At 40.0% G+C, this 15,805-nt stretch overlaps 3 protein-coding genes across 3 annotated transcripts; 1 reads left to right on the plus strand and 2 right to left on the minus strand.

Moving 5' to 3' along the window:
- The first annotated feature begins 1,056 nt into the window (after positions 1 to 1,056).
- Positions 1,057 to 5,369, plus strand: LOC149261863 (wall-associated receptor kinase-like 14). The gene is made up of 4 exons (XM_089422867.1): positions 1,057 to 1,406; positions 2,358 to 3,128; positions 3,345 to 3,407; positions 3,503 to 5,369. Exons 2-4 carry the CDS (start codon positions 2,432 to 2,434, stop codon positions 4,798 to 4,800), a joined length of 2,058 nt encoding a protein of 685 aa, XP_089278993.1. The 5' UTR covers positions 1,057 to 1,406; positions 2,358 to 2,431; the 3' UTR covers positions 4,801 to 5,369.
- Positions 5,370 to 9,824: 4,455 nt separating this feature from the next.
- LOC149261864 (uncharacterized) lies at positions 9,825 to 10,586 on the minus strand. The gene has a single exon (XM_089371555.1). The coding sequence runs from the start codon at positions 10,584 to 10,586 to the stop codon at positions 9,825 to 9,827; it is 762 nt and encodes a 253-aa protein (XP_089227681.1).
- Positions 10,587 to 10,940: 354 nt separating this feature from the next.
- Positions 10,941 to 12,566, minus strand: LOC149261865 (uncharacterized). Its single transcript, XM_089371557.1, has 2 exons — positions 11,733 to 12,566; positions 10,941 to 11,402 (listed from the first exon to the last, which is right to left on the minus strand). Exons 1-2 carry the CDS (start codon positions 12,564 to 12,566, stop codon positions 10,941 to 10,943), a joined length of 1,296 nt encoding a protein of 431 aa, XP_089227683.1.
- Between the last annotated feature and the right edge of the window lie 3,239 nt (positions 12,567 to 15,805).

Genomic DNA, 15,805 nt, shown 5'->3' on the forward strand with positions numbered 1-15,805 from the left:
TACAAAGTTCCATGGTCCAAGATAAGAGTATAGTTACCTAATAAGAATAAGGAGAATGTTATTTGTTTTTATCTCTCTAAATAAGATAGCACACATAAGTGTGATGTTATATGAAAGAAAAACTTTTCGATGAATCTATAAGACAACTAAAAAGCAACATCATTATGCCAATACAAAGTTCCATGGTCCCAGATAACAACACCTAATAAGAATAAGGAGAATGTTTTTCCTCTTCAATGAATCCATGAGACAACTAAAAAGCAACATCATTATGCCAATAGCCCAATACAAAGTTCCATAGTCCAAGATAAGAGTATAGTTACCTAATAAGAATAAGGAGAATGTTATTTGTTTTTAGACAATGGATAGTGTTAATCTAACACATTAACATAAACACCCAAACAAATACACAAAAGCTTTAGGAAAGGAAGCAATATTCTTGTTTATGGAATTTTAAGTGTGGTAAGATCTAGTGAAAGTGAAGAAAACATGTAAGAACATTCAATAAGGCGCAATTCTTTTTCTTTCTTTCTCCAAATCCATTTTTATACATGTAAGAACATTCAATAAGGCGCAATTCTTTTTCTTTCTTTCTCCAAATCCATTTTTATTTTCAGGTTCACATTGAAATGAAATTTCATGGATATATGCTTGCTTTTAAGTGGTTTAGATAAGCATTGTGGAATTTTATAAGTTGCGTAATATAACCAACCATTAAAATAGAGTTTGTTTATAAAGTCTATTTGGCAAAACAAATGATTATAAGGTGGGAAGAAAAAACAAAGGGTTGACTAAGGTGGGGAAGATGAAAAATCAAAATCACAAAAACCACATATTTAATAATATTATTAAATAACTTTATCCCCATGAATTTCACGACAAAAGGCAGAGGAAGCGCGTTATCGTGATTAAATGGGAGTGAGTAATCCTAAATACGTTTAACAACCTTATCGAGGAAAAAAAACATGAGAGCAAGTCGTAGCAGTGGAGGGCGGGTCTTGGTATGGGAGGGACCGGTGCAGTCACATCGAACGCCTGCTTGCCAATATTCAACATTAGACTTGACTTTTGCTTGGATGGGGGATAATTATCCCCCCGGGGACCCAAAGTGGGAATTCATCAAATTCCATCCCGGTTGCAATCATAGGGTCCAGTTTCAGCATTTGGCTCCTCAGCTTAAAATATCTTGCAGCGCAGTGGAACCGACATGTAGCAGTTGGAATCAGATGGAAGGCACTTCCAGCCACAAAACTTTGCCGGCGTTCTGATACGCACACGGAAAAGGATTCTTCTTTGTTCGCTCTGTTTTGTGGTACGGACCTGAAATTTATTTTGCTTCTTTGCATTTGAAGCGGCTCTGGTAGTGGATGCTTTGACGGCATAGCCGGGAACTCGATATTGTTCAGGTAATTTTGCCAAAAGAAATCCGTTGTCTTTCAGGGTTTTTAACGAAAAAAGGATGAATTTAAGCCTGACAAATCTCTGTGTCACCTGGATATGTAAAGATTTAAGTGTTTGTTGTTGAAATTTTAGGCTTTCCATATTTGACTCCGAAATCTCGTTTTTTGTTCGGCATAGACTGCAATTGAGTTATAATATTAAATATTGTGTTCAATAGTTGTTTCTTGCTTTACAGAGAGCCGAACTAGGCCCTGATTCGGCTCAATTTAGGTCTATTGACTTTCGTCTGAGTTTTTCCTTTTTCAATGCGAGCTCTGTGATCTTTGTAGATGCTTTCGAGGAATTTCCGGCTGGCTATCGGCATGGATTTGCTCGTTTCATGTGTTTAGGTTTAAAGAATATACTTTCCGAGCCTGTACAAATCCGTAGTCATCGGCATGCTTTATGTAAAACGGTACTGGATTTACTGGACGCCGACTTTTTAAAAATACCGCTAGTTTGACCGTAAATCTGCGTTCATAGGGTTCGCATCATTGTTTTGCTGTCCATTTCCTCTCGTTCACAGCTACTGCGAATACCCGTGATTTGCTTCCCTAAATGCCTACAATTTCTGTGAAACGGATGTATTACGCCACGCCGATTCCATATAGTCAAATTTTCGAACAAATGTTATGCCACGCTGATTCCATCTCGTCAATTGCTTCAACAGAGTAATTTTAATTTAGCCTTTTCCTTGAGTGCCTTTTCCTCCTTTAAGTTTGACACGGTTTTTCGGCAAAATAATCGGAATATAGCTTCTCTGTTGTTATCAGATAAATCTTCTTTTACAGTGTTTTGAGGTCTCCAGGTCGTCCCTGCCACGGCCTCTTGCCTGAGCTAGTCTTTTGGAGGTTTAAACAGTTCATCCGTTATTTATGGGACGCCTGATGATCTTTTGCTAATTCTTTTGCTTGCAGGTAGTCCTTTTACGACATTTCTCTGCTCAAGCATAGTCGAAATCCGTTTTACAAGCTCTGATGCACTAAGAGAGATGAAAAGATCAGGGGTCCTTGTGATCTTAATTATGGTTACCTTTCATTTTAGCGGCTCCGAGGGTTCTGAATCATGTAATCGTACATGTCATTCAAGAACTGTGCCCTACCCGTTTGGTTTCGGGCGTGGTTGCCAAAACATGCTTAAATGCTCGAGCGACGGGAATATCACATTAGACGGATACAAAGTAGCAAATGTTACCACTGATGGAGTCCTCCTTCACGATGAAGGGCAGTGCAATCAGAGTTTCCTGGCAGTTGATGTCTTCGGGGATAAATACGCTCTCACTTCACGGAATATCGTGCTGGTCAAAAACTGTAGCAAGGCAGATTACAGTTGCGCCCTCAATGTTACGAAAATAGGAGATACATATCCATCTCATGGTTGCAATTTCTCTAATTCTACCTGTCTTTCCCCAAGCGGAGACTTCATACCCTGGAACAGCAAGAAAACCGGCTGTGACATGGTCCTAACAGGTATCGTAGTCGATTCGATTGCCGGTTTGGAACTAAAATTAGATTTGGGAAAGTTTCAGCTTGGATGGTGGATTGAAGGTGATTGTTCAAACAAGTGCTCAAAAAACGGGAATTGCACACAGTTCGTTTCTCCAAACACAGGCAATCCAGTGCATAAATGCTCCTGTAATGATGGCTTCGTTGGAGATGGATATTTACAGGGCGATGGATGTCGCAAAGGTATATTTGTAAAAAATAATCCGCCTCTCGAACATTACTTTAATAGAATGTCCTTGTAAATTTAGCTAACTTTATCTGTGAATTTCTGAAGGGCGGATATTAATTGTTGATGTCCTTGTACATTTAACAATCTTTAAGGATGTTAATTGTCGATGTCCTTGTAAATTTAACGATCTTTAATTGTAGAATTCTGAATTGCTGATATTAATTTTTCAGAGAAGTGTAATCCTTTGACTGAACATTGTGGCGGGGCGACTGGAGTGGCTGTTCTCGTCGGAGGTAAGGAAAATATCCATTACAGAGCTTCGATCTTAATTATATTTGTTAGCCTCTTGGATGCAAGTCTCATTTTTTTTACCGTTCCACGGAGCTAGGGTTAATTGCAGGGGCGACATTGGTGGTGGTGATAGTCCTCCTATACTGCTATTTCAAGAAGAAGGCTCTGGCAAACAAAAGGAGGAGGTGCCGAAAGAAACTCCTCTCGGCCAACGGTGGATCCTTCAGAATCCCAATTTTCACATACAAGGAGCTGGAGAAGGCCACAAAGGGCTTCTCCGAAGAGGAAAGATTGGGAAATGGCGCGTTTGGAACAGTCTATGCCGGGAAACTCAAAGGCGACTGTCCTGTGGCCGTCAAAAAGATCAGACATATCGACACCCATGGAATCGAACAGATGATGAACGAAATAAAGCTTCTGTCATCTGTGGAACATCCAAACCTGGTGCGTCTGATGGGCTGCTGCCTTGAGAATGGAGAGCCCATACTCGTCTACGAGTACATGCCCAACGGTACTCTTGCTCAGCACCTACAGCGCGAGAGGGGCGAGGGGCTATCCTGGGCGCAGAGAATCAGGCTGGCATCCGAGACCGCGGACGCCCTGGCTTACCTTCACTCGGCTATAAACCCGCCAATTTATCATAGGGATGTAAAATCCAGCAACATTTTACTGGACTACAGCTTCAATTCAAAGGTAGCGGATTTCGGGCTCTCAAGGATTGTTTTAACAGAATCCTCGCACATATCGACAGTCCCGCAGGGAACCCCGGGTTACCTGGACCCCCAATACCACCAGAACTTCCACCTCTCCGACAAGAGTGACGTCTACAGCTTCGGCGTGGTTCTGGTAGAGATCATAACGGCGATGAAAGTCGTAGATTTCTCCCGCAGCAAGAGTGAAATCAACCTCGCGTCTCTGGCAATTACCAGAATAGGCAGCGGCTGCGTCGACGAGATCATCGACCCATTTCTGGAACCCGAAAAAGATTCTTGGGTTCGTGCCACGGTGCACAGGGTGGCCGAGCTTGCCTTCCGATGTCTGGCATTTGACAGAGACGCTAGGCCAAGCATGCTGGAGGTTACCGAAGAACTGGAATTTATCAAAGACACCATACAAACCAGAAACCCCAGCATCCGGAACGATGCTATTTTAGCCGATGATGATTACGGCAACATATCGAAGCGTCAGTCGACCGACAGCGCCAAGCAGCCGATAAGGAAAAGCTCTTCCAGCAGCAGAAGGATTACCATTCAGCCGCCCGTAATCTCCGAGCTAAAGACCGCTGCAGTTCTCCAGAACACGGAAACTGCCTCGCCGGTGTCTGTACAGGACCCCTGGCTCAGCGCCCAGAGCTCTCCGTCCACTAGTTGTCTGTTGGAGAACGTTATCGAATGACCCTGTATTTTCACGTTAAATGACGTACAAATTTGGGATCCAGTCTCAAAAGCCGCGTTGTATATATTTTTTCCCCAATGGCTGTTGCATCCACGCAAAGTGAAGATGCTTGCGGTAAACTAAAAATTCCAAATATAACTAAGAAAAATGGACCCGGTGGTACCCGATGTGACGCTATATTGACATTTACTGACCTAACCAGAAAGGAATCGACCCTGGGCAGCGCCCGAATATCATTGTGGAATAAGTTTTTCCGTGTGATGTGATATTACAGGACAAGTCAGGTCAGTTTGAATTGTAGTTTGGAAGTAATCGAAGCATTATGATAGCTATTAAAATACAAATACCATCTTGGAATTTGGATGCACCACCACAAACATGCATCAATGTGTGGGTCAAAGAGTCTGCGATGCTGTCTCAAGAACTGCAAAATGTTTCAGTACGAAACTAGTCTTATGGCTGCCATACTTTCAGGTACTATTTATCCTTTTTTGTCGGGGGAAAATTTTCTGTCAGCTCATCCCTATGCTTTTTCTCTCGGTTATTTAATATACTCAAATTTAAGAGGAGCTGCGAGTGGTATTTATTCTATATAATAACTGACCCTTGAAAAAATTCTAAACGAACAACCTGAGTTAATGGAAAACAATGCAGCACTGGCTTCCACATTGATGAATTAATGAGCAACTGAAAGAACTTTAGCATAAGCAACATACTGGTTGCGGCAGACCTGACCCGCGAGTTGTTCAAGTTTTCACTCTCCTCCAAACTTTTCATTTAAGCAAGACCTGTTATCGTTAAATGTTCCTTCAAGTTTGTCAACTTCTGCTTGGGAGGAATTGTTACAGTTCTTTGTTTGTTTGAGATGTTCAAGTTTTGAGTGAATAGAGTTGTGACATTTACTTGTTTCTTTTCATTTGTTGAGTCTTTTACATTATTAAAATTGAGATGGCCGGAAGATGTAAGTAACAAGTTCTATTACTAATTCATGGTTTAGAGTTATGGTATTTTGAATCGATTTTCAAGAGTCTTACTAGTGTTTAAATTTCTGGAGCTGTTACCCATAAGCCTGCTAAATTTCTGGAGCGGTCACCCATAAGCCTGCCTGTAGTGTAGGAAGATACAAGCAATGTGAAAGCAAGTCTCATAACCAACTCCGGCCTTTGGAGTTTTGGTGTTTGGCTTTCAATCTCTGAAAGCGGCACCGATACAAAGTTACTTGCATAGGGAAATACAAACAATATGAAAGCAAGTCACCAACACCTACAATCTCTGGAGGTGTCACCCTTATGACAGTAGTGTAGGAAGATACAAACAATATGAAAGCAAGTCCCATGACCAACTCCAATCTCTAGCCTCTGGAGTTTTGGTATTTGGAATTCCAATCTCTGAAATCATCACCCATAAGCAAGTAGAGTAAGAAAATATAAACAATATGAAAATCACTTGCTTAAAAAAATATAAATACATAAGAAAACACAAACAATAAGTCCCATCACCAACCTTGACTCTGGAGTTTGGAACCAATTTACAAAAGTCCCACCGGTGTTGTAACTTTCCATAGTTTGGAACCAATTTACAAAAGTCCCACCGGTGTTGTAACTCCGGTGTAACTTTCCATTTAAGAAAGCTTTGTTATGGTTACCATTTCCTTTTATTTATGGAGTTTTCAGATGGAAAAAAAAAAAAAGTTATTTCCTCATTTTTCGTTTAAGAAATATTTATTATGGTTAACTGTTTCTTTGAGTTGTTCAAGTTTTTCATCTACAGAGTCGTTATTATTTCTATAATGTGTCCACCTTTCAGATTATTAAAAATAAAAAAACGAAGTTAGACCTTGATCTAAATTAAAAATAGAAACAGAACCATGACTAAAATTAATTTGACCTAAGTTAAATTAGTTTCGGTGTGTCGCAATGCCATGTGCACCATGAGTTATGGACGGGGCCGCTTAAGGGCGTTGACACGGAACCTATTACTTTGGTTGGAAGGGGCATACAACCAGACACAACCAGGAGTCAATATTGGAATCAAAGTTGTCTGCATTTTGTTACATCTTATCATCAAACGTGTTGATGTATTTCTTTGACTTCACAAATAATTACATTATGTTTAAGCATGCTGAATTGTTAAATTAGTTTCGGTGTGTCGCAATGCCATGTGCACCAAGAGTTATGGACGGGGCCCCTTAAGGGCGGTTGACACTGAACCTATTACTTTTGTTGGAAGGGGCACACTACCAGACACAACCAGGAGTCAATATTGGAATCAAAGTTGTCTGCATTTTGTTACAACTTATCATCAAACGTGTTGAAGTGTATTTCTTTGACTTCACAAATAATTACATTATGTTTAAGCATGCTGAATTGTTGCTTGACAGTTTTGTTTTGACTTTTTCTGAAGCACAGTTTTGTTTTGATTCACACACATTTTTGGATGTGTGTGAATTATATTTAGGTTGAATTTGGTTGTATTTCTTTGACTTCACACATAATTACATTATGTTTAAGGATGCTGAATTGTTGCTGGACAGTTTTGTTTTGACTTTTTCCGAAGCACAGTTTTGTTTTGCAAAAATGTGTGTGAATTATATTTAAGTTGATATTGGTGTGCAGTAAGATGTAATGTAAGTTTTAATATTGTTTTTTTAACGGGTTAAGAGGTTTTTGTTGTTGTTTTAAATGTAAAAAAAAAAAAGTATATGTCTGTTATCCAAAATTGAAAAGAATTTTGATTAAGTGAAAATTTAATTTATTATAAAATTATTATTGAATTATTTTTGGGTGAGGATTTTTTTTTTTTAAATAATAATGATAAATTAATCTATTTTTTCTAATAACAAGTAATCTTAATGATTGTGTTGACAATTGAATTATAATAAATTTTGTCATCTTTAAAAATATATATAAATTATCGAAATAAAATTTAATAATTTATGATTATAATTAAGTCACGTTATTTTTTTAATAAATTTCACTCTTTTTATCACTAATTATGATAATATTGAAATTCATAAATTTGCAATTTATTTAAGTTTTGTTTAGGTTTGTACTTTTATTTGTAATAATCAATACTTTTGAGAGGATTTTTGTTTAGGTTTGTATTTTGTTACAACTTTTTAGTTTTGCAAATAGTACCTTCAAATATGGCATATTATGAGGAAACTTATATGTCTCACAACTTACGGAGTTTACACTTATATAATATGGAATAATTAAGCGTATCTATTTTACCAAATTCATTCAGATATTTCATTTGGTCCTCAACAGCAGGAAATATTTCTTCCCCTTGGAAAAAATCATAATTTTCATTATATTAAGGAAAATTACATGTTGTAAATGTTGTTCGCATATGCAGAAAAAAGAGGTTGTGAGCCTGTCAAGTAAAGAAAAATACATAAAAAAGCGGTTGTGAGCTTGTCAAGTAAAGAAAAATACATAATATATAAGTTCTCCACACAGGGAGACTTTGTCTTCAGAAATGTTCATGTATTGTTTTCAAAAAATAAAATACTCTGCGCAGAGAGTATATGTATCTGTAGATGCATCTGGAAAAATATATAGTCCTGTAGTATTATATTAAGCATATCATCATAAAAAAAACAGGCTCCAATTGAGCCTAAACTACATGGTCCATAAAAGGGTGATGATAATATTGATAATGGTCTTCATTCCTCTGCTCCTGTATCATCCATGTGTCGCGTGGCCGGACCGCTGCCTCCTTGGAAAGCTTGTCAGCAAGTGTGTTGCGTTCCCTGTATATATGACAACATGCAAAGTTGTCAAAAAAAGAAATGTGTCGATGGACCTCATCCAAGATAGGCCTCAGAGTGTATGCATGACATATTGATGTTTTATTGATCCAATTGCAAACTATTTTTGAATCCCCAAACATTTGTCGGTTCCTGCAATGTTTTTCAATGGTGAACTATATGAGTTGTTTGGTTGTAATGATCTCTGCATAATTATTTATTCCCATTCCTAGCCCCATTTATATTTGAAAGTGATGGGAAGTAGTTAGATATAGTACGACACCACCCCACACCCTTCTTCTTGCGTTGATTCGTCGAAATAAGCCCATGGCTGGGTGTGGTCAATGGTCTTCGGAATGATATGTTTGGAGGGTGGATTTTCATCATCTTACGGTATGTTGTTGTAATATGCCAGAAGTCGGGCAAAGATGGTGGTCCAATAGGGAGTGGTATCTTGAAAAATGAGGTGGTTGCGGACAATCCAAATTTCCCAGAAGATGAGGAGGGGGAGGTTCCTCACCTTTGATGGGGTCGCAGATGTCCACAAATTGGTCCAAACATCCCTGATAGTTTGTCCCCTCCATGTGGTCTGAGCATGGGTGTTCGAGAGGACAATTATCCAAATATCAGTAGTGATGGGGCAGGTGAGAAAAAGGTGATCCATTGATTCTGTACAGTATTTGCATAGGCAGCACTAGAATGGTCCATGTTGTCCTCTCTTAATCAGGTTGTCTCCAGTGGGAATCTTGTTTTTCAAAATTGACCACATGAGTAGTCTGGTTCTAGGTGGTGCATTGAGTTTCCACGTGCCCTTCCACCATAAATCAATAGGTTGTGGTTTGTGTATGTTTGCAAGACATAGATATCCCTCTTTGGGTGAGTACTGGCCATTTTTTGCATGTGCCCAAATAATCTCATCCTCCCCTTCAATTATTCTGATATGGGATTCGGTTAAGGCAGTTGTGTAGTCTTCCCAGTGATGGTGCCATTGTTGAGGTATGAGCAGACTGTGGGTAGATTTCCATGCTTGATGGAGAAAGGTGGATCTCTCCATGTCAGCAATGTGATTGATGTGTGTAATGCTAGAGTTGACAAGGTGGAGCTTGAGTTCTTCAGGTAACTTGTGGGCATTTCCACACCCAATCCAAGGGTCCAGCCCAATGCGAACAGATGTGCCAGCTTGAATTCTCCAAGTGAGCCCATCTCGAATAAGTGGCAAGGAGTTTAGTACTACTTTCCAAATGACCGAGATCCCTGTTTTGTTCCAGCTTGTCTATCTCAGCCAGTCCATCATGTTAAGGGGAGCTATGTACTTGGAGGAGGCCACCATAGTCCAGAGGCTATTTGTAGTGATTAGTTGCCAGCCCAGCTTGGCCGCCAATGTAGAGGAGAAGTCTTCTAGTTTTTTGATTCCCCAACCTCCCCACTTCTTTGGGAGGGTGAGCAGATCCCATTTTTCCCATGCAAAAATCCTCCCCGCTTGTTTTCCTTTCCAGAGGAACCTGCAACATAGGTTTTGTATTCTAGAGAGGATTCCTCTAGGTATCCAAGCTAGGGACATCCAGTACACTGGAGTGGCTTCGAGAACAGCTTTAATGAGACATATAAGCTTTCTCGTAATATGCCATATGCCATATTTGAAGGTACTATGCCTTCTTTCTAGCTTTGAGATTAACCATGTCCAATCAGCTATTTTGTAGCCATGTGGCTTTAGCCTGTAGCCCAGATATCTGAGGCCCTCTTCCAACTGTAACAAGGTGAAAGGAAACCTGTGAAGGGAAAACTGTATCTCATGAGGAGAGCAATCAGATACAGTGAGGGTGGATTTCGAGTTATTTATGGCCATACCTGTTGCAGTTTGGAAAAGGGTGATAATATGCTGGAGAGCAGTCAAATCCCCAATTCCCCCATTGAGGAAAATTAACACATCATCCACAAAGAGGAGGTGTGTTATCATGCACCTGCCAGTGATCCTGATTCCCAATAGTTGACCTCTGTGGTGCATATATTTGATAAGTCTACTGAGCCCTTCCATAACCAGTAAAAAAAGTAAGGGAGACAAGGGGCATCCTTGCCTGAGTCCCCTTTCGGAGTGAAAGAAGGGAGATGTTGCTCCATTGATCAAGACACCAAAGGATATATTTGTGATACAACACATTATCCATTTTATAACCCCATATGGGAATCCTAAATGAGTTAGGAGCATTCTGATGTATATCCAACTTACCCAATCAAAAGCCTTTGATAGATCTGCTTTGAGGATCATACCTTTAATCTTCTTCGTCTGGATAGAGTGTAGCACTTCTTGAGCTATACCAACCACTTCATGAATCTGACGGTCTTGGAGAAAAGCAAATTGTTCTGAGGAGATGTGGGCAGAGAGGATGGGTCAGAGGCAGTTTGCAATGATTTTTGAAATGATTTTATAAATGCAATTGCACAGGGATATGGGCCGAAAGTCATCGAAAGAGGTCGGGTTGTCTGATTTGGGAATGAGGGCGATGAAAGTGGAGTTAATGGCTCCATGCATACGGCCAGTCGATCTGCATTCCTCAATGACCTTGAGTAGATCATCTCCAAGGATTTCAAAAAAAGCCATATAAAACTCCACCGACCAACCATCTGGTCCAAGACTCTTATCCCACTTGAACCATTTCAGAGTAGCCTCCAGTTCCCCTAGTGTGACTTCTCTGTTCAAATCCATAGCATTCTCCTGATCGACGAACCGAGGGAAAAGTTGTGCTACTCTTATGACTTCTGCCAAGGTGGCATTGGGGGGTGCCTGATAGATCTTCTTAAAGTGGGATGTGGCTAGAGAGGCCAGTTGTTGGAAAGTATCCACCTCATTTCCCTGCTCATTTGTCAGTTTCCAAATGGTATTGATTGCCTTTCATCCATTTGCAAATTTGTGGAAAAATTTTGTGTTGTCATCTCCCTCCATCAACCAGATTTCTCTACTTCACAATCTCCATGTTTCTTCCCTCTCTTTGAGAATTTTCCCTCTCTTCGATATTAAGTCAGTGAGCTTATCCTTTTGTTCTCTTGATATAAAAACCCCTCTTTGCTCATCCTCCAACACAACAATTTCTGTTTCAATGTTACTAAGGTTTTGTTCTTCCTGTTCTCTCTTATTATGAGCCCAGATTTTTGATAACCTCTTCAATTATTTTAGATTGCTGACAAAACCTTCTGTAATGTTCCCTCCAGCAGTGGGAGGGTGGGACTTCCAGAAGTCTGTGATCATCTGAGTATAGGTGGCATCCTTCAACCAGGTGGAATTAAATTTGAAGGGGGCTCTAGGTTTTCTTATGCCTCCCCTAATATCAAGGAAAATCGGCAAGTGATCAGATATTCCCCCTGAGCCTACCCATTGTCGGAAAGTGAGACCTCTCTCCAGTAATCGTTCCTTGATGAGGAATCGATCTAACCTTCTTGCAAGACTGTCCTCTCCACACCTTCTGTTCCTCCAAGTCGGTAGCAACCTTGCAGAGGGGATATCAATATAACTGTGGGTCTCCAGAATGTTTTCAAAGAAGACAGACAGAGGGTCGACCTGGGCATGGTGTCCCCAAGATTCCGAATAACCCATAGAGAAATTTAGGTCCCCTCCCAAGATGATGTTGTCAGGTTGCAGTATGTCTGAGGATAGCAGGTGCTCCCAGAAATCTTCACGATGATGACAAGGCCCATAAACATTTATCAGTCTGATATCAGTACCCAACTCAGATGAGAAGATGTCTGCCCCAATGAATCCAATGCCTCCCCAAATGTTGTACATCTTGATAAGGTGGGGATTGTAACCCAGGGCAATGCCCCCTGAATGACCATTTACATCAATGGCTTGGAAGGTCCATCCGGGGAGCATAGATTCAAGGAGGTGAGATATGGAATCAGCAAGACCCAGGGTTTCTTGAAGGAAGACAACATCAATCAATTCGGACTTAAGGAGTCTTCGCAGAGCTAGTTTTTTCTCAAGGCTAGCAATCCCTCGACAGTTGAAGGAGAGCAGCTTCATGGGGAGACGAGCCCAAGGAATTCTGTGCTCTAAGAACCCTGTCAAGAGTAAGTTGGCGCCCCGAGATGACCTCCTCCCCTACCTGTTGTTTTGCTTTGGACAAGGAGGATGGTCGACCTCTAGGGGGCTTCGGAGGGATGGGGGAAGGAACCAGGCCAATGCCAATGGAATCCAGGCCCAGGATCGGGAGAGGGAGTGGAGGTGGTATCTGTGGGTGAGGGAGCCAGGATCAGGGGCGGAGATATCAGATGATTCTGCCTCTGGGAAGGAAGGGGGAGTACAAGAGAAAATAGGGGGAGGGGGATGCAGAGGACATTCTAGGGTAATGGAGGGAGGTGGCATAAAATCAGAACTCTGTTGTGAACCCGAGGATACATTCAAGCAATCAGATGCATTTGAGAAAATTACTGAGCAAGGTTCAGAAGGTGACATACCTGAAGATAGCACGGTATCTGCAGCCGCCCTTGACCTAGTTAGTGGTGGGGAGGGAGGCCAAAGAGATGCTTTCCCATGCTTCTTCGGTGTCATCGAGGCTGGGTGAGGTTCAACTGCATCAGGAGCTGTATGTTCCATTGCATCAGACGAAGGGGGGTGACCAGCCGGTGCCTGATGATCCTTTGTGGGAATTGTCTTCCCCTTATTCTCAGTCCTCGCTTTCCTCAGTAGAGGGAAATCTTTGTAGAGGTGTCCCACTTTATGACAACGCCTGCATCTAAATGGCACCCCCTCGTAGTCGAGGATCTGTGTTCGCGAGTAGTTCCTCCAGCGCAGGGTAATTTTCTCTTGTAACCCTTCTCTGATGTCCAGGTGTACTAAGATCCTTGCGAAGGCCATGATCCCAGTGGTGAGATACGATTTATCATATTCCAAGTATGTGCCAAGTGTGTTTCCTATGCGCCTGAAGATGTCCTCGGACTAGAATTGTGGCGGAAATCCGGGAAGGCGAACCCATAGAGGCCCAACCCTGAGTTGTTCCCTATCTGGATCGAAAAGAGGGCTCCATCTCCTTAACAACACAGGTGCCTGTTCAATATGCCAAAATGAGGACAAGACCTAGTTTGTGTGTTCGGCCTGAGCAAAACGCAAAGCGAACCAGCTGCGGACAAAGGTTTGAACAAAGGGAAATTCTGCCAGGTGTTGTGCCCATATTTCAGCAACCCATTATTTAAGCCACGTCGCCGAATAGTTCCTTCCACGCACTCTCCCAACCAGGACTCACTTCGCCATGTCCATGGTTTCTCCGCATTGAAAGTCTTCTTCCCAATTGATTATAACGTCTTGCGCTTTTGATTTCACACAGCTTTGTCGTTTTCCAGGCCTATGATCCACGACAGTGGTGTCCTTATGTGCTCCAATGTAGGGAGGGTTTGTAGGGTTAGGTTTTGTGGGGTTCAGGTCAGGGTCCGAGGGGCATGTGTCTGGGAGTGGGGGGATTTTCGTGAAGCTACCAGAGAGATGGAACGATGCTAGTGTCGAGGAGGAGGGACCTTAATAGAGCGAAGGCACACCGAGAGATGAATGAGAGGGGAAGTGTTAACCCGCGGATGGTTGGAGGGAAGGGTATCCGAATGAAAAAGTGGTAAGGTCAGGGCCGATGCATCATGCCACAAACTGCAAGGAGGCAGGCGACAGTGGAGGAGTAGCGGAAGGCGGCCAGGAGGGCAGCGCATCAGGTAGGTTAATGACCAACCAGGATGGTCCCATGATCGAGGGTAGCGGAGCGATAGCTTCAGTCAGGTCACTGCTATATGGAAAAAACCCCTCTGTGCTTGAGTTTCTGCCAATATGGAGGTACCCACGAGAGGGTCTTCCGAATAATCCACTAATTCTATGTCCATAACTACTACCAACAACAAGAAATATTTATAAAAGTAAACTGATATATAAGCAATAAAAGTATCTTAAACCTTGTTGGGAAGAACAACAACACTCCCATTTCACTAATCAATGAATGCCTTATTAGCCACCCATTATAGTTTGAGAGATAATATGATATGTTTGTATATAGGTTTGATTATATTAATTCTTATCTATTTAGATCAATTACAATGGGAAATTGCATGTAAATAGATGGATGATATCCTTTACTCCAACTTGATTGTACAACCTCACAAACATAAATAAATCTAGGTAGATTAAACATTTTTATCACATTGACTTTGTATTTTCACTTCATTTTGAATGTCAAGCATGCATCAAGTTGGAATTTTAACTTTATTTGGATAATGAATAAGTTGATCGAACACTCTCCTACTTTTAGATTACCTTAGAGTTATTCATAAGATACTATTAGTCATCAACAAGTCATTAATTTTTTTTTACAATAATCAACTTAACTCACTAGCCTCTTTTATTAAAAAGTCTATAATCATTTTTGCATGATTACCTTTTACCTACAACCACACTTTTTTTAAATCGATCTTCTCATTAACATAGCGATGACAAAAGTCTATGTAATTTAATATTACATAATAAATTAGATTATTTCCAAATACTACACATGGATTATTATAATATATTTTTATAAACATTCCCATATTTAATGATAACTCCATACACAATCATTCAAGAAAACTACCTTTTACGTTTTTGTGTCAAATTATGTGCACAACTTTAAAGCTAAACACAAATACACAAATTAAGACACAAATTACATATATAATTAATAATTGATATTCTATAATCAATAATTATTAAATAAGGTTGGGTCATTTTTTACTATTTTCATAAAATAATGTTAACCTATATAATTAGTTCAGATATATAATTTAAATAATTAGTTGATATTAATACGTTAAAGATGGGATGCAAACAAGTAAAATAATTATTTGCAATATGTTTGATAATACTTTAAAATTGAAAATCAATTATATAACTAAAAACTTATTAATAATACAAATAATCATAAGTGTCCATTTATAAAATATAAATAATTTAATAAATTTACTCACATTTTTTTATTAAATAATTTTTCCATAAAATATTAAACATATACGTATGATTATAAAAAGAGCTTTAAAATTTGATACTCTCTTTTCAATATAATTATACCTTTACATAATTAAAATTCTCTTTATTAATAATCTAATGTAATATATAACACACTTTGTCTTAAATCGAAGAGTTTCTCTCGTTACTTATGTAATGTCTAAATACTAGACATATATTATTATAATATATTTTAGTGAGCGTTTCCATGTTCAATGATAACCCATACATAATGGTGACCTTCACATGTT

The sequence above is a fragment of the Pinus tabuliformis genome, chromosome 6 (assembly GCF_031772625.1).
Source record: "Pinus tabuliformis cultivar Carrire ecotype Pingquan chromosome 6, CPIR1, whole genome shotgun sequence".
Classification (NCBI taxonomy): Eukaryota; Viridiplantae; Streptophyta; class Pinopsida; order Pinales; family Pinaceae; genus Pinus; species Pinus tabuliformis.

Bases quoted from the DNA above. Each gene is read 5' to 3' on its own strand.
- LOC149261863 (XM_089422867.1), top strand. From the start codon at position 2,432: ATGAAAAGATCAGGGGTCCTTGTGATCTTAATTATGGTTACCTTTCAT. The intron at 3,129-3,344 runs GTATATTTGTAA...TTAATTTTTCAG, and splicing joins GGGCGATGGATGTCGCAAAG to AGAAGTGTAATCCTTTGACT. The intron at 3,408-3,502 runs GTAAGGAAAATA...CCACGGAGCTAG, and splicing joins AGTGGCTGTTCTCGTCGGAG to GGTTAATTGCAGGGGCGACA.
- LOC149261864 (XM_089371555.1), bottom strand. From the start codon at position 10,586: ATGGAAGGGCTCAGTAGACTTATCAAATATATGCACCACAGAGGTCAA.
- LOC149261865 (XM_089371557.1), bottom strand. From the start codon at position 12,566: ATGAAGCTGCTCTCCTTCAACTGTCGAGGGATTGCTAGCCTTGAGAAA. The intron at 11,403-11,732 runs GTCAGCAATCTA...ACAAATGAGCAG, and splicing joins GGAACATTACAGAAGGTTTT to GGAAATGAGGTGGATACTTT.